Source organism: Gracilinanus agilis, chromosome 3 (genome assembly GCF_016433145.1).
Source record: "Gracilinanus agilis isolate LMUSP501 chromosome 3, AgileGrace, whole genome shotgun sequence".
Classification (NCBI taxonomy): domain Eukaryota; kingdom Metazoa; phylum Chordata; class Mammalia; order Didelphimorphia; family Didelphidae; genus Gracilinanus; species Gracilinanus agilis.
The window spans coordinates 253,643,715-253,665,405 of NC_058132.1; the positions used below are offsets into that span (position 1 = coordinate 253,643,715).

Here is a 21,691-nt window from a genome sequence, read left to right on the forward strand (position 1 = left end):
TGTTGATATGGTCAATTATGTGGATGGTTTTCCTAATGTTGAACCATCCTTGCATTCCTGGTATAAATCCCACCTGATCATGGTGGATGATCTTCTTAATTACTTGCTGGAGTCTCTTTGCTAATATTCTATTTAAGATTTTTGCATCTATGTTCATTAGGGAGATTGGTCTATAGTTTTCTTTCTCTGTTTTTGGCTACCTGGCTTTGGGATCAGTACCATATTTGTGTCATAAAAGGAATTTGGTAGGATTCCTTCTTTGCTTATCATATCAAATAATTTGTATAGTATTGGGATTAGCTGCTCTTTGAATGTCTGATAGAATTCACTTGTGAACATCAGGTCCTGGTGTTTTTTCTTAGGGAGTTCTTTGATGGCTTGTTCAATTTCTATTTCTGATATGGGATTATTTAGGTATTCTATTTCTTCTGCTGTTAATCTAGGCAGTTTATATTTTTGTAAATATTCGTCCATATCTCCTAAATTGTTATATTTGTTGCCATATAATTGGGCAAAATAGTTTTTAATGATTGCCTTAATTTTCCCTTCATTGGAGGTGAGGTCTCCCTTTTCATCTTTAATATTAGGTAAGTTTTTTTTTTTTTTAAACCCTTGTACTTCGGTGTATTGTCTCATAGGTGGAAGATTGGTAAGGGTGGGCAATGGGGGTCAAGTGACTTGCCCAGGGTCACACAGCTGGGAAGTGGCTGAGGCCGGGTTTGAACCTAAGACCTCCTGTCTCTAGGCCTGACTCTCACTCCACTGAGCTACCCAGCTGCCCCCAATATTAGGTAAGTTTTAAATAAAGTTATTTGTTTTAGTTTTCATATGATAAGCCACCCAAAAGATTTTTAGGTAGTTTAACTGTTTAAATTTGATGTCTGATTTTGAGGGCATAATCCACTGGCATTAAAAATATGGCCCTAGGAGGACCTTTAAGACATAATATTATAAAATAAGAATATTATGAAAATAATCTACTCAATATTTTGAAGGGGTCAGACTAAGTAGTCTCTGGAATTCTTTTTTTTTTTTTAACTCTTATCTTTAATTCATTAAATATTTTAGCAGCTTTTTTCAGTCACTTTATCTACATTCTGTTTTTATTTCCATTTTCCTTTGTATGGTTATAGTAAATACCCTGTTGTTCTGCCTTTTTTTTTTTTTGCTTATTATTCTTTCATAAAGATATCCAGATTTCTTTAGATTCCTCATATTTGTTGGTTTTAATTATGTCATAACATTCTATAATGAATTTTATTAGTTTATATATTGTTTAATTTTTCTCAGTAAAAAATAACAAGGCTATGCAAATCTTTGTAGAGAGAATGCTTTTTTGGTTTCTTTTGATAAAAATTCATAAGGATTATATACCCCCATTAGAATTATTAGGTAGAAGAATAACTAAAAATTTTTTTACCTCAGATTAAGAACTTTACTAGATTGCAACTCCATTAACAAGGAATGAGTATATGCTTATCCACAATCCTGCTATCATTAACTATTAAAAATAGATTTTTGTTGATATCCTTTGTTTTTACATTGCCTAGATTTTCCTGTCTTCCTCCCTTTTCCTGCTCTTAGAGTCATCCCTTCTTTTAAGCAGAAGAGAAAAAAATTCTGCAAAATCAAACAGCAAGAACAAAAAAATGCTTATTATATGTAATTCCATACTCATGGACCCCCATTTCTGTAGAGGATCAGAGGAAGCATCTTCTCCTTTGTTCTTTGAGGCCAAAATTGAATGTCGAGTTCTATTGTTTTTAATTATTTTTATCATGTTGATAGATAAAAGGTGGTACCTCAATGTTGTTTTGGATTTTATCTCTTTTATTATTAATGAGGTCAAACGTTTAAAAAAGTGATTATTGGCAATTTATATTTCCCGAAAATTATCTTTAATATCTTTTGAAGGAGGGTGGATTGGGAAGATTTTTATTTGCTTCTTTTTTATCTGGATCTGACTTCACTAGTTTTGAGAATTTCTGGTGTAGAAATTCCCTCTGCTAATGCAGATCTGCTACTGCCATACAATATTCTTAGTGAGTTGCTGGAGATTTGAGAGATTAAATAGCTGACCCTGAGTCTCATAGTTAATATGTGTCTGAAGTTGGGCTTGACCCAGAGCCTTCCTTCCTCCAAGTTTGTCTCTCTGTTCACTTTGCCACTGTTTTTCAGATTGGGAGTTACTTTTGTTAAAAAAAAATTAGCAATTTCTTAAATATCTAATTTCAAGTTTTGATGTCTTTTTGCTAAGAAAATCTTTTCTTTTAATTATGCCTTTTTTTGTTGTACAAAAACCTTTTCTGTACAATAAGCACCTCTCTCTTATTCCTAATAACTGTTTTGTTGAATAGGGAAAAAGCCAGGTTCCCACCACAAATAAGTCTCTGATTTCTTTCAGTGACCTATTATTATTTTATTTTTGTCTTCTTCCTTCTTAAATTTTCTTGTATTTTCCTTTAGTGCCACCACTTAGTCTAATCAAAACAGATTGAGTTGAGTCCAAGCCAAATTAAAATAAAATTGGGAAATATTTAGCAAAATAAATTAAAATATAATAGAACATAGATAATGGCAAGAGTTGTTTTTTTAAGTATATGTGGCCCTAAAGAGATCCTTAAGTAAGGTTTAGGAATTTCATTTCTTTTTGAGTTTGATACTGCTGATCTAGTCAACCTATAAGATTTGATTTAATTCAGCAACCACTTATTATTCGGTTACTATGGGCGAGATAACTATGTTAGACACTAGAGATTAAAAAAACAAAATGAAACGCCTAACAGAAATGAAACAAATCTTTCCAATTATTTTAAATTAAATTAAAATTTTCTGGAGACTATATAGTAATTTATAATTATTAAATAGTGAAAGTAGGTTGGAGAGAAAAAAGGCATATAATCACACGGCAGGTTGGTTGCTTAGCTAATCTGAGCCCACCGCTCACTGCATGTCCTGGTTCACTCCTGCTGCTTCTGGCAAAGAGACACAAACGTCTTTGATCCATAGCTTATGACCCTGGTGACATCACTTTTTCTGGGTCTTCCTGGATGGACAGGCTTGACCTCAGTCTGGGTCAGAGACCAGTCTTCTGGAGTCCAAGAGTCATGTGGGACAAGAGGCAAGTTTCTTCCAAGATGCCAGGGAGCCATGAAGCATCCTCCTTATTATAGATAAGCCTCAGGCCTTGTTCTTAATTCAATCAAGAGGTAGAGGTGAGACCAAAATGGATTTTCAAAACTTTCCTTTTAAAAAGAAAAGAGAACTGTAGTCTTCTGTAAAATTCACAAACCTCAAGGAGTTTATTTTCTAATGAATAGAACAGTAAATGATAACAGTGTATCATTCATCATCTTCTAAGAGATTTGTTTTAACCTAATGTAATTTATGTATAAATATGTATTTTCATAATGGCTGTTTTGTCCTTTTAAGTTTTTCTTTCTTTTTTTTTTACAGCTATTTGAGAAAAAATGTCATACCTCGTGAAATTTCTAGGCTGGTCCAGGTCATTGCCATGCTTCCTTCTCCTCACTTGGATGAATCAGGGATTTCCCGAGTAGAATCCATTTTACCTCAATGCAGTTTAAGTGACCTAAACATTTTTGCATCATCTCTTTCAATATGGATTAAACATGACCATTCACATCTGAACAATGTTTCTCAGAAAAATATCCAATTACTTCCAAAATTAAATACGTATGGTTATCAGAGATTACAAAAAGCCAATAATTTGAACATATTGTGGGAAGAACTTAAATATGTTCATGGAGAATGGTTTGAGGAAGAACTTCTTAAAGAAACAATCGTCACCTTGCAACGCTTAGGTGACCAAGTCACACATGCAAACATTACAAACCTGTCAAGTTTTATTGTCAGGGCTAACTACCTTAGTACTCCAGTACTTGACAAGATAGCTTCTGTGACAATCCAGCAGATCAATAAGGTACTGGTTGAATTTAAATATTTCAAATGAAAGTCATGTAAATATTGCAGAAGAGACAGTGAGTTGTAGTGGGTGGAGTGTTGGGTTTGGGTCAGAAAAACCTTGATTCAAATCTCACTTGCTAACCTGGTTACCTCTTTTTAGTTTAGTTGTGTGTGATTTGCCTCCCAAGTTCTCCAAAATGACAAAATCCCAGAGCCAATTGGTACTATTAGTATAAGTATTATATTAACTATTTTGATTTTGTGTGGCTTGTTACTAGAATCACCCTGAGCCTGTGTAGTATATTTGAAGTCATTCTGTGATTTCCGATTTGGTTCTCCATCTTCTAGGAGCAATTAGACTGACTTTTTTCAACTCTAGCTCCCATATCCCTCACTTAGCACCCACTGGAGATGATTTTTGAGACTCTAATAACAGTCACTTTATCACATCACCCATCAATAGCCAAACAGCTGTTGAAAATAGGATAGAATGCAGGTGACCCAATGTCTCTGATTATTCAAGTATTGTCTGAGTATCTTCATGAGGTAGGAAAGATGAGCAGAAAAATCCAGCCCAATCCAGAGAACTCTGAAGACACAAAGAAAAAAAACAAATATTTCCTACCCTCAAGAAGTTTCTATTCTTTTGGGTAGCATTCAGCCTGTAAAGATGAAACATGAAAATCATGCCTTTCAACTAAAGTGCTACTTGATGATACAAATATTGTCCAGTGTGCAATGGGATTAATTTCTGGAGACTGGCTTATTTATATCAAGATGAAATCTCTGGTAAAGCTATGGATTGATGCTGGATGAGATGAAAATAGAAGCTTTTAGTATTATGCCTTTAGATTGTTTGAAATGACTACTCAGATTTTTGAGGATAGTAAAATAAATTCTTGGTCTTTGGTTTGTAAAATTCAGTTATTCCTACTTTTGTTTACACTTGTACCTTCAAAATTAGATATAAATTGCTAAATGAAGGTCTGTCTTTTAGTGTGTTTTTTTAAAGAAGAAGATTTTTTTTCTATTGAAAATTTAAATTATCTTTGACTTTTGAGATGCCATGGTTTCAATGTAGCATTTTATAAATTTTTTTACTCTAAAAATGAAAATTGTTGACTTGAATATAATTATTTTATTAAAGCTTAATAAGTCTTACTAAAAGTTTGAAAAACTCTTTCCCTTGCATAAGAATTTGATTAAGTAAAAGTGTTTGTCAGGGGGTCTTAAGGGGTTCTGACAAACATTTCGGTGTCCTGAAGGGGTGAGGAGAATGAGATGTGGTGAGAAGGATGACATGAACACACTTAGGGGTTAGGAGGGCACTGAGGCTGGTAGCAGTCAGAGGCAAGGTTTATTGATCACAGCTAGTATTTTATAGAGAAAGTGATGTATTCTAAGGGATTAGGTAAGGTTTTCACATAAACAATGAAAAGTAATGGTTTACTGATCTTATACAATGGACTTAGTTTACCTCATAGAATCTAGACAGAGTTTTCTATAGGATAATAAGTCAACAGGTGAATATGTAACCATCTAGCCCAGATTCTCAGGAAACTTGTTTGCTTCAGTGGGTAGAACAAGAACAGTCAGTTGCTGCCAAGTACATGGGTCCTCATTAGAGGAGTGAGCTACGTGTTTGGCTTTATCTAGACTATGGCTTTGATTTTACTGGGTCTATTCTCACTACTGAATCTGTTTACAGCCTTGATGGAGTTGGGTCTTACAAGTATTAAGTAATGCAAGTATTAGCAATGTGGTTTATTTTTCATGCATGGATGAGGTTGAAATCTTCATCTTTAGAGGGACCTCTTGATGACATCATAGGTCTACTAGGGTATTCAGTTTTATCTAGTGTAATTCTGAGAAAACTTTTTCCTAATAAATTGTTACTAAGTTTTAGGCACATTAATTTCCAAATTTTGGGTTTTCTCTGATCCTGTGTTACTACTAATGGAATTTGTAATGGCTAAATGGGTCATAGCATGAGGGAGAAGATAATCCACAAAGATGGGAAATCCACCATCTTTCAAATTGACATATGACTAGATTTTTTTTTTAAAAGTCGAGTTTTTTAAGAAAGTTATACTGGATGGCCTCTAAGGCCCCTTCCAGCTCAAAGTCTATGATTCTAGAACCTATGATCTTTTCTGAATTAATATTTAAAACTCAACAACCTTACTTTTTTTGTCTAGATCCATCCTTTGGCAATCCATCCTATCTTACTTCCTTTCAGCGTCCTTAATTATGATCCACCTCAAAAGGATGAATTCTTTGGAGCTTGTATCCAGCACCTTACGTCTCATTTAAGTAAGTGTATTTTGTTGAATGAACTGTTGGGTTGGAGAAAATGTTTTCACTGTGCAGTTTTAAGATGAACATCAAAGTCTGGTAAAAGAAATAATTCACTGTTGAGGGCCAAATACTTAAAAATCAACCTGTCAGTTTCTGGTCATATTCAATATGTAACAGTACTCTTTATCTATCTTCATTCCCAATGGCTCTAGCTTCTGTCATGTTTGATGGAAGATGGACTTAATCCTTAACCTTCTCTACACTGCATCCTGGGAGCTATATGAAGTCTCCCCAGTGCTTGCTATATAATAATATTTAATTACCCCATATATCATAATTTTTTTTCTAATGTCCCTGCATCAGTGAGTACTCCCTTTATTTTCACTTCTTTGTGAACAGAATGCTGTTATGCATATTTTGGCACATGTGAGGTCTTTGTTTCTGTCTTTGACTTCTTTTGGTTATATATTTAGAAGTTATAGGAATTGGACGATTTATTCACTTTTCTTGGTTTATATTCTGGGGGATACAATGTGGACACATATAAGTATATATGACATACAAAATGACTAGAAGGTAGTTTTTCATGTGTAAGGGAAGTAGTGGCTGATTGAAACAGATAAGGGCTCATGGACAAGAGGCCATTTCAGCTGAATTTTGAAGGAAACAAGGTATTCCAAGAGGTGGAAGAAAAGTAGTTTGGAGCCAAATTGTGGGAGGAATTTGAATTCTAAGTAGAGGAGTTTTCATTTGGTCCTAGAGGTAATAGGAAACCACTGAATTATTCAACAGGGTACTGATATGGTCAGACCTATGCCAGTCAGTCAGTTAATAAACATTTATTAGGTACCAGCTCTTGCCAAACATTATGCTAAGCACTGGGCATGCAAGTAAAGAAAAAAAAAAAGAAAATCCCTACCCTCAAGGAATTTACAATCTAATGAGGAGGGGAAGACATCACACAAAAGAAAATTAAAAGGAGTTTGGGGACAAAGTGGTACCTGGTGTGAGGGTATGGTGGAGTCCATTTCAATGAGAGTAGCTGATGAAGAGAGCTGATGGAGCTCTGAGCCCTCCTTAAATGGGAGCTTTGAGAGGAGTTCTTTGGCCTTTCCTCCAGCCCTTCAGGCAGTGGGGCAAAGGGTCCTGAAGAGGTGTTTGTACCAGAGCTGATGAAATCTGGAAGGGCCAATGAGTTTACTACTAGTGAAGAGTTTTCTTGAGAGCATGATGATGGTAAAATCCAAATCTAAGAATTATAGATGGTGGAAAAAGATGTGCCATTAAAATATCACTTTGTCAGCTTAGTGGAGGATGGTCAGGAGAGGTGACCAAGGGAGGTGATGCAGAATTCTCAAAAACTGTCAGTGGAGTATAAACTCTGTAAGATTTTATCAAACTAAAAGGATCTTGATGACAGGTTGTGTGTCTGCCATCTGAAGGCCAGTGAGGCACCAGGAAGTTAGCTGTCAGATGAATTTTTTTGCTCTAGCAACTTCTGAGGCTAGTAGAGGGACAGTGACCTATGTTAATGAAAGGAGAAGTCACATCAAGGAGATTCAGTCCAACTCAACAGGCATTTATTAAGTGCCTTCTATGTTCATACCACTCAGATACCCATCTAGGGGCAGAAAGAGAAAATGAAAATCAGCCATCTTTCCTCAAGGAGTTTACATTCTCCTGCAATTCACAAGCAAAGATTGTTGCTATTTAGTTTGATCAGACTAGTAGTGAAAAAAGAGGATGTGGAATTGTTACCTTGCTCTTTTTGATTAGTTTTATTTCTATAGATGTGTGGTCATTACATTTTTATTGCTGCTACCCGTAGGGAGTGACTGAATAAGTCAATACTAAAGTGGGGAAAAGTGGGGAAAGAGGGTGCCACAACAGTTATTGGAAAAATGAGATTGGGTTGTCAGTTAGGTGAGTAAATTGACTAAAGGGAACTGGAGAGGGTAACTGAATAACCATAGGTAATAACATTTAGCTGGGGATAACATCACAAAATAACAAGCAGGGAAAGTAACTTCAATACACAGTGGGTTCAATGTGTCAACCTAGTATCTGGGAAAGGACATACACAGGCAGGATTGTAATAACTAAACTGTTTAATGAATAAGTGGGATGGGGAATGAAGGGGATTAGGTAAACTGCCACTAAAATCTTTACATCTCCACTCAGGGATAAAGGGATGGATCAGACTACTCTATAGGCTATAATCTATCTGCAGACTGCTAAGGGCAAGGTCTTACTGGGAAACAGGGGATCTCACAGAGATGTCCAGTGATATTTCCTTCAAAAGCTGGTACAGGAGGCAGGATACACAGCAAGTTAAATCCAATTGTGAAGAGAGGGAGATGGGATGGTCTTTTGTGTCCACCACAAAAGACAAATCTACTTCTCTACCTTACTACTTCAGTGGGAAGCTTGATAGGAGATATTACACAGTCCAAGGTCCAGAGAAACAGCTTGAAAGATGAGATATCTGACCAAAACCACCACTAGACCAGGTTCAAAACAGCCATCTTCAAAACTGTCAGTGTCCCTGTGAGTCCACTCCCAAGGGTCTAAATTCCCTTGTCAGTCAAGCTGCTCTGCTAACTCAGATCTATATTTCTCTACAACATACCAGAAGATACTTTATTTCTAGAACCTTACAGCTAGGGGGTTAAGAATCATTTAGTTTTGCTTTCTTGTTTTATACACACATATGTATACTTACAGTGCAAAAGTAAGCATATGTGTGTGTGTGTGTGTGTGTGTGTGTGTATACATATGTTAACGTTGCCCATCAGGTGAAGCCATTTGGGTCCTGTGCTGTTCACAATTGACTTAGGGAAGTAACTTAGAGGGAAAGAGGTGGTTCAACCTGTTGGTGCTCAAAGTTGTGTAAATTCTTTATTGTAATGTGAGCAGTGTAGGAGCTCTTCCTGAGTGCCATTCTCCCTCTAATCACCTCCTCCTCTTCCCCTGGTAGGGGGCCATCCTCTCCTCACCCTTCCCAATTAAACATTTTCCTGTACATTTACTAGGCTGCCGTTTTGTGATCTTTCCTTCCTTTTCTTTTCTTTCTTTCTTTTTAAATTTTTTATTTCAAATTTTACAAAACAAAAAAACCCAAGCATTTCCATATACAAAAAAGAGATTATACATAAATGAAATTATAAATCTCTTATATGTTTAGCTTACTTTTCTTCATATCTAAATAATAAATCCTGTCCACACTTGTGATAGCCCCTCTTTCTCCTTCCCACATCACAGGCGCTATCATCAGGGAGACCAATAGGTTCATATAGATTAAGTCTTTCATGTTTTCACCTTTCAGTTCACTTTCTGAAAGTAACATTCACAATTTATTCTTCCAGCATTAATTCTGTAGCTGTGTATAATGTGTGACATTGAAATGGCAGAGTGGAATTCTAGCTGCAAGATGGGGGGGTCAAGCCACAGCTCAGAATTCCAGAGGGCCCCCCGAGAACTCTGGATGAGGGGGCAGTTTAAGGCAGTTAAGGGCAGTTGATTCCTGTCTGCTGGTCCCAGATCTTTAGGCTTGAATCTTAACCAAGCCATTTAGTCCTCTGCTGTCAACCTGCTTTAGCTTGACTAGACCTTCAAGCAACATTGTAACTATTACTATTTAGTTATTTAGATACTAGAAAAGATTAATTATAGGCTTTGAGGGCAAACTAGCTATAAAGGATACCTCTCCCTTCTGTGGGGAGGGGCTGCTTGGACCTAACAGCTTAGGGCTTCCTTGACCTTATTTTATCCTTGTTAAATCTCCCTTCCTTCCCTTCCCCATATATCATTAAACCCTTCATCATTTGGGAGCTGTGCCTGGCTATTATTTAGGGAAATACTTACACCTCCTCAAGCTGAGCTCCTCCTAGTGTGTGGCCCAAAAGCCTGACCCTTCCTCTGTTCCTGAAAGCTTCAAGACATCAAGCTTCTCCTATTTTCCCCTACTCAAACCTGTGGGGAAATAGTTTAGAGAAAGTTAACATCTTTTTGAGATCAGACTTACCTAGTTTCCTGACTGAGATCAGAAGACAACAGATCAACCTCCATTTGTAACTGATTCCTAACTGCTTATTATTGTTATTGGGGGGAAGTAAAAGAGTACTCCCAAGATTGTGCCCCTCCCTTTTCACTCAAGCCTGCTGAGAACCTATGTGTGTGCTCTCCATATACCAAGAGACAACTAAGTTCTGATTGCTACAGACCACTGGCATTTTTACAGCTTCCCACGAATATCACTGTTTAACCAATATAACAAATGTTCTCCTGGTTCTATTCATTACACTGTTCATTGTCTCGTTTTGTTCTTTCCAAGTTTAAAAAAAATCAGCCTGCTCATTGCTTCTTAGGGCACAGTAGTATTCCATTAGAATTATAAATCACAATTTGTTTAGCCATTCTCCAATTGATGGGCATTTCCTCAATTTCTAGTTCTTTGCTACTGCAAAGAGAACTGCTGTAAATATTTTGGAATATATGGGTTCTTTTCCTTTTTCCTGACCCCTTTGGGAAACAGACTTAGTAATGCTATTGCTAGGACTAAGAGTATACACAATCTTATAACTGGGTGTAATTCCAAATTGCTATCCAAAGTGGTTGGATCAATTCATAGCTCCTCCAACAGTGTCTCCATTTTTCCACATCCCCTCCAAGATTTGTCATTTTAGCCAGTCTGATGGGTGTGAGTTGATATCTCAAAGTTATTTTGGGTTGCATTTCTCTCATCAGAAGTGATTTAGACATTTTTTCATGTCCCTAAATGTAGCTTTGACTTCTTCATCTGAAAATTGTCTGTTCATGTCTTTTGCCCATTTATCAATTGGGGAATGTTATGCTTTCCTTTCAAAGGTCTCTTTGGTAATTTTAATATCCTCTCTTTTAATATCTGAGAATTATCCAAGGCTTTGCACTTTTTAAAATGAAGATCCTGGGGCTTTTATGTGTATTTCATTTAAGACTTCTATCTTTTTTCCAGGTGTCTTTGAACCTCATATCTTAGTGTTTCTTGGTTTTACATTGGCCCTTGCTGAGTATTTTCCAGAAGATCTTATAAGGGCAGTATTTAATGTTGAATTCCTAGCCAAATTGGATTCACAGCTTCAATGTACGTATCTATAACATTAAAAAAAAACCAACCCATTATGTGTATTTTGTGTAGAGAGCTCTAGCCTCACTAGGACATGAGGTAGGTCCTAATCACTTCTTTCTACATAATCTTTTTTTTTTTTTAAACCTTTACTTTCTTAGTAACAATTCTAAGAAGGGCAACTAGGCAAACAGGATTAAGTGACTTGCCCAGGGTTACATAGCCAGGAAGTATCTGAGACCAGATTAATACCCAGGTCCTCCCAACTTCAGGCATGACTCTCTATCCACTATGCCACCTTGCTGCCCTCAATAATTCTAAAGTAATATTTTTAAGAGGCAGCAAAGTGCTTGCTAGCTATATAACCTCAAAATATAGTTTATATATAACATTGCTTTAAAGACACTCCCTCAAGACAGAAAAAAAGTCAGGGGTAGCCAAGTGGCTCAGTGGATTGAGAGACAGACCTAGAGAGAGGAGGTTCTGGGTTCAAATTTGATCTAGATACAGCCTAGCTGTGTGACCCTGGGCAAATCACTTTACTCCCATTGCCTAGCTCTTACCACATTTCTGCCTTGGAACCAATACACAGTATTGATTCCAAGGTGGAAGGTAAGGGTTTTTATTTAAAAAAGAGAAAGTTCTACATACTCTTTAAGAGCATAATGAAAATAAACTTCATTTCTCCACCTTTTCACTTAAAATAGTGACAGAGTATATCACTAATATGATGTGTTCATCATCAAATATTTTAGTAAGAGCTTACTGTATGCTAGGTACTGAAATGATGCCTGCTTACATTTTATTGGGGGAGCCAACATATACATACATAAGCATAAACAAAATAAATTTTTTTGGAGGAGGAGCAGGATTGGCATCAGTAGCTGGGGATTAGGAAAGGTCTCTTGTGGGAGGTATTTGAGATGAGTTTTGAAGAAAACTGGGGATTCTAAGAGAAGGAGGTGAGGAAGTTAGGAATATATCCTGGGGAGGAGGAATAGCTAGTCCGTGTTATTAGAGAATTTATGTGCTACCAGATTTAGATTTTAATTATAATTAATATTTTAAATTTCAGACTTGCCTCCTTTCTTAAAGCTGAGAACCTACAACCGTCTCATGGAATTTAATAGAGCAGTCTGTTTGGAATGCCCTGAATTTGAAATTCCCTGGTTTCATGACTCTTTTTGTCAGCAGCAGGAAAATAAAGGTTTGAATTTTTTTCTTTTTTTTCTTTTAAATTTTATTTGATTTCTTAATTAAGAGAATTTTTCTATGATTCCATGATTCATATTCTTTCCCTCCCTTCCTCCCACCCCCATCCTGTAGCCAACAATAAAGGTTTGAATTTTTTAATGAGAAGTGGGTGTCTGAGTTTCAGATATTGACAAGGTAATTACTTATGTCATTGTTACTGTGAAAGTTATATAAGACTTAAGAATCTACTGGAGGGTGCAGCTGGGTGCCTCAGTGGTTCAAGAGCCAGGCCCAGAGACAGGAGGTCCTGGGTTCCATTCTTAGCTGTGTGACCTTGGACAAGTCACTTGACCCCATTGCCCGGCCCTTACCACTCTTCTGTCTTGGAGCCAATACACAGTATTGTTCTAAGATGGAAGGTTGGTAAGGGTTTTTAAAGGAAAAAAATAAAAAGAATTCACTGGAATCTTTGATAAAAGTATCCTTGAGACCAGTGGCCCAAGGCAAGGTTTGAAGGAAAGACTAATTAATCTTTTACTAATTAAATAGAACCCTCCAAAATTTCTTTTATCATAGAATTTCTTGCTAAACAATTAAAATCATAATGGGACTCTAGTTGATTTTATTTTTATTTATTTTGCAATTTACCTTTATTTTTATTTATTTTGCAATTTACCTAAATAAAATATTTTTATTTATTTTGCAATTTACCAATTATGAACTTAGCAAACATTAAAAAATATGAACGTGTCAAATATACAAAGAATGGAAAAAAAGATTGTATATGAAACTGCAAACTTCTAGCACATACTTGGTCATAACCTGTTTGTCTTTGGGCCCATTTAAAATTCCTTTTGCCCTCTTTGATGTATTTTTTTTTTTAACCCTTACCTTCCATTGTTTCCAGAGCAGAAGAGCAGTAAGGGGTAGGCAATGGGGGTTAAGTGACTTGCCCAGAGTCACACAGCTAGGAAGTGTTTGAGGCCAGATTTGAACCCAGGATTTCCCATCTCCAGGCCTGACTCTATCCATTGAGCCACCCAGCTGCCTCACTTTGGTATATTTTTTAAGTATGTTAAGACCTTTTAAAAAAGTCTCACCACTATTTGCCAGCTCTTCTCATTCCTCCAATAGAAGTGTTCCCTTATAATAAATAACTATGATCAAACAAAATATGTATCGCTGAAAACGTAGAGCTCATTCTTCACCTTTGGTCCGTCCCCTCTGTGCTCGCTGGTGGGAGGCATGATTCGGTGGCAGCTGCTCTGGTTTATTTTAGCAAGATCTTAGAAACAGCGTACAGACTGGTTTTTAACTTAATCTTTCAAACACTATGAGAAGTTACTGTTCTTGTACAGGTTAGGCTCATAGAAACAGTCCAAATTTTGTTTCTATTTTTTAGAATTAATTGTTAATGAGAATAATTTTTAAGGTTAACAATTTCGCACTAAATCATGAATCATGTTTCTTTTCTTTTAGTTAAAAACAACATCAATGCAATACCACACCAGGTTTACAAAATGTTGGGAGAAATCTTAGGAGGAGCCAATTATGCAAAACCGTCAGCTCTCACTCCTTATGGATATGTAGTGGGTAAGTCACTGACAGTTAATAAGACCAAATCCAGATCAGTTTTTAAAGTTTGGCCTCAAACACTTCCTAGCTATGTGACCTTGGGCAAGTCACTTAACCCCTGTTGCCTAGTCATTAGCGCCCTTCTGGCTAGGAACCAATGCTTAGTATCACTTTTTATACAGAAAGTAAGGATTAAAAAAAAATCACTTTATTAGTATTAGAACATGTAAAAGAAACATGAAGAGCTTTCCTCCCCATTTTTTAATTCTTAATTCCTTCATTCCCTCTATGTTGGCTGAAGCCAATTTCTTAGTATTAGAACATGTAAAAGAAACATGAAGAGCTTCCCCTCCCCCCCATTTTTTAATTCTTAATTCCTTCATTCCTTCTATATTGGCTGAAGCACTGAGGGAAGCCTTTAGGGAATTAAAGGTGATTGAGTTAAGATCTCAGTCTTCAGGAGATTCATTAATAGGCAAGTAGAGGAAATAAGATGCCACTCAAGTAGCTGTGCTTCAGGGTAGAGAAAGAAACCAAATGCTTTTGAAAGTTTAGGGGAGGCAGAGTGATCAAGGGAAGAATCCTGGGGGTGGCAGCATTTGAACCAGGCTTTGTCCAATGGCTGTGATTTTAAAATGTCAGGAGTAAGTGGGGTGGGCAGCCAGATGGCACAGTGGCTACCGTGCTGGACCTGAAGTCAGGAAGACCCATCTTCCCAAATTCAAATCTGGCCTGAGACACTTAACAGTTAGGTGACTCTGGGCAAATCGCTTAATGCTGTTTGCCTTTGTTTCCTCCTCTGTAAAACGAGCTAGAGAAAGAAATGGCAAATGGTTCCAGTATCTTTGCCAAGAAAACCCCAGCTGGGGTCACAAATGGTAGGAGAGGACTGAAATGACTGAACAACAACAAAAGTAAGGTCATTCTTTCCCAGCATTGTGACCGGCAGGACCAAGATATAGGGACCAGCATTTGTGTGATGACAAGGAGTCCAGTTAGCTGGAATATATGAAGAATTGAGAGAGGAATTTCCAAGGTTGAGTTGTCCCTAGCTTGTGGAGGATCTGGAATGCGAGGCCAAGAAATCTGCACTTTATTTAATAGGCATTTGGAGAATATTCAAAGTTTTTAGGAATTAGGAGGGACATAATCAGAGCTGGGCATTTTGGCTGCAATGTTTAGGATGGATTAGAGTGAGAAGAGTCTGGAGGCAGGAGAGCCACCAGTCAGGTGGCCATTGGAGAAGTCCAACAGAGGTAATGGGGGTCTGAATGAGCGGTGGCTGGGTAGCACTAGCAATGGTACAGAGGGGACAAATATAAGAGACACATCAGAGGTAGAAATGACAGCCCTTGGAGGATTTTTGCATGTAGATTTTTGAAGGAGTCAGAATTTGGAGGTTTTGGACACAGGTGACCAAGAGGATAGACATAAAGCCAGAAGGAGCAGTCGATTTTTTGTTTTTGGCAAATTATATGTAATATTAATTTTCCACACCATTTTTCCCTACATTATATGACTGAACTTATCTCCCTCCCTCTCTTTCCTTCCCTCTCCCAGTGTTGGCAGTTGATTTGATCTGAATTCTACATATATTATCACGCAAAAATTTCCATACTGTTCATTTTTGTAAGTGAGTAATCTTATAAAACCAAAACCCCCAAATATAAACCCAAATAAATTAAAGTGAAAAACCGCCTGCCTTCATCAGCATTCTAACTCCAACAGGTCTTGCTCTGGCAGTGGATAGCACTCTTAGTCCAAAGTCCTGCAGAATTGTCCTGGATCAGTGTATTGCTGAGAGTAGCTAGGTCCTTCACAGTTGGTCATTCCACAATATTGCTGTTACTTGTGTACAGTGTTCTCCCAGTTCTGCTTATTTCACTCTGCATCAATCCATGAAAGTCTTTCCAGCTCTTTTTAAAATCATCCTGTTCATCATTCCTTACAGCACACTAGTATTCCATCACCATCATATACCACAATTTGTTCAGTCATTCCCTAATTAAAGTACATCCCCTCAATATTCAATTCTTTGCCACCACAAAAAGAGCAGCTATATATATTTTTGTACAAAAAGGTCCTTTCCCATTTACGAGTAGATTTTTTTAGGAGAGGTTACAGATAAGAAGTTTAGTTTTGAATGTGTTGACTTTGAGATACTAGTGGAAAGAGAACAGGACACAAGGGTTTAGAGTTCTGAGTTCAAATTCAAGCTCCAACACCAACTTATATACTTAAAAAAAAATCCAGACCTGAGTTTTCACAAGTTAAAAGAACTCAAAAGATCATGAATTTAGAACTGGAAGGAACCTGTCATAAATTTATTTATTTGTTTATTTGGAGTGTTTTTCCATGGTTACATGATTCATATTCTTTCCCTCTCCTTTTTCCTCCCCTCTCCTGGAGCTGACAAGCCATTCCACTGGGTTATACGTGTATCATTGTTGAAAACCTATTTCCATGTTATTCATATTTGCAATAGTGATCTTTTAACATCAAAACCCCAGTCATATCCCCATCAAACCATGTGATCTATTCGCATGTTTTTCTTCTGTGAGGAACCTATATTTTAGCAATGCATTTGACAGTATTTATCATAGTATCCTTGTGAACAAGGTGAAATGGTGTGGGCTTGATGATAATATACTTAAATGAATCTCGAACTGGCTGAATGCCTAGAACCAGAGAATGGTTTAGTTCAATGATTCGATGCCAGTTTAGAAGTCCTCTAGTTAAGTGACCCAAGTGATACAAGGCATTGTGCTTTTTATCTCATATTGTCAACATTTTTATCAGGGATTTGGTTTAAAGTGGCCTACTGATAACATTTGTAGATGACACAAATTTGGAAAAATTAGTTTAACATATTTATTGAACAGGGTTGGATTCCTAAAAATTCTACCTAGAATGTTGAATTAGAACAATGGGCTAAAGCTAGTAAGGCGACATAGAATAGGGAGAAATGGGAACTCAGCTTTGGGTTTAAGAAATCAGCTTTACAAGTTAGATAAATAGTTCATTTGGAAAAAAAAATCTGGAGTTTTTTATATTGCACACTGAAGACGAGGCAGATGACAGGGCAGCCCCAGATGCTCCTGGAATGTTAGTCCTCCTGTACTTGGTTTGGATCAGATTATCCCTGGAATGTTGTGTTCTGGGTTCAATGCCTTCTTTTGTGAAGGACACTGATGAGGTGGAGAGTCACCAGCTGCAATGGGGAAAGGTTCCAGGGTTATACTGAGGTCGGGATCAGGCGAAGGAACGGACGGTTTTCAGCTTGCCAAAGAGAAACATGGTTAGGCAGCAAGCATTTATGAAGCAGTTACTATGTGTCAGGGATTTGGGAATACAAGGAAAGGTAAAACAGACTTATTGCCTTAAATGAGCTCATGTTCTAATGGGAAAGAAAACACACAAACAGTTATGTGTATATGTACATATGTGTACTGGCAGTGGGGGGAAACCAGGGAAGGCCTCTGGCAAAGTGAGATTTGAGTTGAGTCTTGAAGGAAGCCAGAGTGAGCCAGATGTGGGGGACAGCCGACGACAGGCAGAGAGTCAGATCCACAGGGGGGCTGGGGTCTCTGAATGACTGGCCGTGGAGGGGGGGCGTCAAGTGGAAGAAGACAATGGAAAGGTAGGAAGGGGCAAGCTGTCAAGGATTTCTAAATGCCAAGCAGAAGATTTTATAGGGAGAACATGTTGGTTTTATTAGATTTGTTTTCCTTGGGAGAAAGATGGGTGATGGGTGAAGGTAGAAGAGGGCAGCATGAGCTTGATGTCAGGAGAAACTTCCTAGCCATCAGAACTGACCAGGAGGGGAATGGACTTCCTTGTGAAGTAGCGAGGCTGGATGACTCTTGGTTGATGATATTGTAGAGGAGATTCCTGTTCAGGCATGGGTCTCTGAGGTCCTTTCCAACTCTGATAGTCTTTAATTGTGTGAGGGACAGGAAGGCAGCTTCTGAGGAATTCAAGAACTTCAAGATGGAACATTTCCCAGGCATGGTAGTGGCTTTTTTGGTGACTACATGAAGTATGGTAAAACTAAAGGTCTTTGGGGGCCGAGAAAGTTGAGGACTCATGAAGTCAGATATGAAATATTAGATATGAAATAACCCTAGAATCATAAGTCTGACTCCAGATCATTTTCAATTCACCTGGCGTTGTTTTAGCTCAGTGAGGATAAAGAAAATGAATTTTTTCATGTAGTATGTTTTATTTTTTTCTTAACTCACATTATCAATGCCAAGGTAAAAGAATATATATTTTAAACCCTTACCTTCCATCTTAGAATCAATACTGTGTATTGGTTCTAAGGCAGAAGAGTTGGAAGGGCTGGGCAATGGAGGTCAAGTGACTTGCCCAGGGTCACACAGCTAGGATAGCAGAATATTTGTGATACTGTACACTAAGGCTCTTGGTCTTGCTTCACTAAACATTTTTATCAAAAATTTGGATGAAGATATAGAAAATATGATTATTATGTTTTTAAGGTGACGCAGAATAGGGAGGGAAAGGTAAAAATACATTGGATGGCAGAAAAGACTAAAACATATCTCGACCTTTTGGAATGAATATGACAAAATTAATATGAAATTCTGCATTTGACTTCAGAAAACCAGTGGCTCAGGTATATCATAATGTAAACAGTTCCTATGAAGAAAATTTAGACATTTTAGTTGGCTGCAGGTTTGAGACTGTATGAGTATCAGGGAAATTCTTACACATTGGATGGGAGGATTTGACTAGATGACTTTTAAAGTTGATATACAATAAATGTCTTGTAGATTTTCCTTCATTGAAAATATGAACAGTATAAAAAGTAGGTTAATTAGTGCTATTTCTAGCTTAGATTGTGATATAATTAGTCCTTCAGAAGATGCAGTATTTGCTAATAAAGAGTGAATTAGGGGCAGCTGGGTAGCTCAGAGGATTGAGAGTCAGGCCTAGAGATGGGAGGTCCTAGGTTCAAATCCAGCCTCAGACACTTCCCAGCTGTGTGACCCTGGGCAAGTCACTTGACCCCCATTGCCCACCCTTACCACTCTTCCACCAAGGAGCCAATACACAGAAGTTTAGGGTTTAAAAAAAAAAAAAGAGTGAATTAGGATTTGACTTAGCCAGTTTCATTTTCTATAATTCTGAAGGGATTATTAATCCTACCCTCTGGTTCTCCTATTAGGGATTAGTTAATTGGTGGGGAGAGGGACCACAGCTGGGTGGCTCAGTGGATTGAGAGCCAGGTCCAGAGATGGGAGGTCCCAGTTTAAAATGTGGTCTTAGACGCTTCCTAGCTATGTTACCCTGGGCAAGTCATTAACCCCCATTGCCTAGCTCTTACTGCTCTTCTGCCTTGGAGTCAATATATAGTATTGATTCTAAGATGGAAGGTAAGAGATTTAAAAAAAAAGAAAGAAAAGAAGTACTTTGTGAATGTATTCTGAGCTAGCCCAGTGTTAGAGATTGACCTATGAATCTTGAGATAAGGGTGTTCTGTTGGACAGATTCTGCCAGGGAGTAAATGCATTCTAGTTGCTTACCAGAGCATTCACCTGATAGTTAAGAAGTGGGTCCCACTTCCATGTGTACCATTTATTAGCTGTATAATTATTTCTGGATAAGCCACTTATCTCCTCTTGAACTTTAGTTTCCTCATCTATCAAATGGAAATAACATCACCTCTCCCACAGGATAAAATGAAATAATGTACAGTAAGAGCTTTGCAAACCTATGCTCTTATTTGTAAACGTATACTCTTATTACGACTTTGAGTGTTGCAATAACTTTCCCCTATTTTCATTATGGTCAGTGTTCAAAATGTAAAATTAAGACAAAGGAAGTATGATTAATATTGCCATGATGTCTTTTGGGAGATGTTTTTTAATGTTCTAACTTTTAAAAAGATTTATCTTGTTCATGCATCTGATTACCATCCTGCCTTCCAGATTTTGAATGTATCCTGGATAAAAAGAAAAAGCCTCTTCCTTATAGAAGTCAGGATGTGGCTTTGAATGAGCTGCCAAGTGTACACTGGGGGCCAGATACCCACTATAGTAGGCCAGAACTGCCACCAGGAGCACAAAGGTAAATTTTATTTAAATTTTAGATTTTGTTGGGTCAAGGTTACATTAACCAATGAATTTATCAATTAACAAGGAACTCTTTGCTATAAATGACTGCATTTTTACATGAATGAACTTTAAGTAGCCTAAGTAGATTTTTGTGTTTTTAATTATTTAGTTTTTTTTTATTTTTAAAAGAGTATTTTGCATATGGTAGGCACTTAAGTGCCCATTGAATTGAAAACATTTTTGTTTCTTGGAAATTTCTAATTCAGGTGTCATATTTTGATATCAAAAGTAAATGTTCCTTTTGTTCTACTTAGGATTGCTTTGGAATTCTTGGATTCACGAGCATTTTGTAAAAATATTCCCCATTTAAAAGGAAGATCTGCAATGAAAATAAGACACCTAGAAATTTTGGGTTATCACGTGATTCAGGTATAGTGCAAACTCAGAAATGTCCTACTGTAAAAACTAAACTACTTAGGAGCACTGGATAGAAACATATTATTTCAACATCTAGCATGCTACTTCATACATAGTTAAGTACTCAATAAATGCTTCTTGATTTATTGATGCTTTATCCTAATATGAAGTGGGCAGAATTATTTCATTAACTTGAAAATTCCAGAATTGCCTCTTTCCTATTTTGAAGACAGCAGAACATTTTTATTTCTTCAGGTATAGTTTTCTTTGGAAAACTTGTTGCCTTGATAGCAGAATAATTGAGGGATCTATTGTATTTAAAAGGATCCTAAAATTAGAGCTCTAGAGCTAGAAAGGGCCTCAGAGGCCATATCCAACCTCCTGACACATCCCTCCCCAACTCCCTAATATACAAGTGAGAAATCTGAGGCCAAGAATGGCTTGATGACTTACCCAGAGACACATAGATAACAAAGATCAGAATTAGGTTTTGAAACAGGTCTTCTGACTCCAGAGTCAGAGGTTTTTCCCCAAAGGGGTAAGGTTGGGATACAAGTAAAACACACTGAAAACTCCCAGTTATTGGCCTTTAAGGAAAGAGAGGAAGAAAGGGAAGGAACAGAAGGAGGTGTTCCTAAGAAACATCAAGAAACACAATCCCATTAACTGCTGCAGATCTGTGGGATGTGAAATGATCTCTTAATTTTAAAAAATAGCTTACATATCTGAATCTAAGTAGAGAAGGAAAAGCAATCAATGTCTTCTGTCTTACAGATTCCTCATTTGGTATGGAATTCTATGGAATTTTCAACAAAGGATGCCTGGATGGAATACTTGAAAGAGCATATATTCCAGGAGTCAAATCATGATTATAATTTTTATTTATGATATGTCACATTTTAGATGTAAATTATAATAGAAAAATATGAATTTGATTAAAAATTGAATTGTGAAATATTTAAGACTAATTAAAAAAGGTGAGATTGTTTCTGTGTAACAAACCTGTAGTTCTTCAAATGGAGATTTAAAAATTTTGCATACTTTTTTCATTGTTATTTCTTTTGATATAAAAGTTATATAGTTTTTTTGATTTAACAAT

At 37.0% G+C, this 21,691-nt stretch overlaps 1 protein-coding gene across 1 annotated transcript in view; it reads left to right on the top strand.

Annotated features, from left to right (window-relative positions):
- Nucleotides 1-21,659, top strand: part of FASTKD1 (FAST kinase domains 1) — a 43,545-nt gene extending 21,886 nt beyond the window's left edge. The window contains exons 7-14 of the mRNA XM_044666519.1: nt 3,457-3,943; nt 6,126-6,240; nt 11,219-11,347; nt 12,405-12,536; nt 14,003-14,116; nt 20,050-20,188; nt 20,490-20,604; nt 21,367-21,659. Coding sequence (XP_044522454.1) covers nt 3,457-3,943; nt 6,126-6,240; nt 11,219-11,347; nt 12,405-12,536; nt 14,003-14,116; nt 20,050-20,188; nt 20,490-20,604; nt 21,367-21,480 — 1,345 coding nt within the window. The 3' untranslated portion in view covers nt 21,481-21,659. The remainder of the gene's footprint in view (nt 1-3,456; nt 3,944-6,125; nt 6,241-11,218; nt 11,348-12,404; nt 12,537-14,002; nt 14,117-20,049; nt 20,189-20,489; nt 20,605-21,366) is intronic.
- The last annotated feature ends 32 nt before the right edge of the window (nt 21,660-21,691 follow it).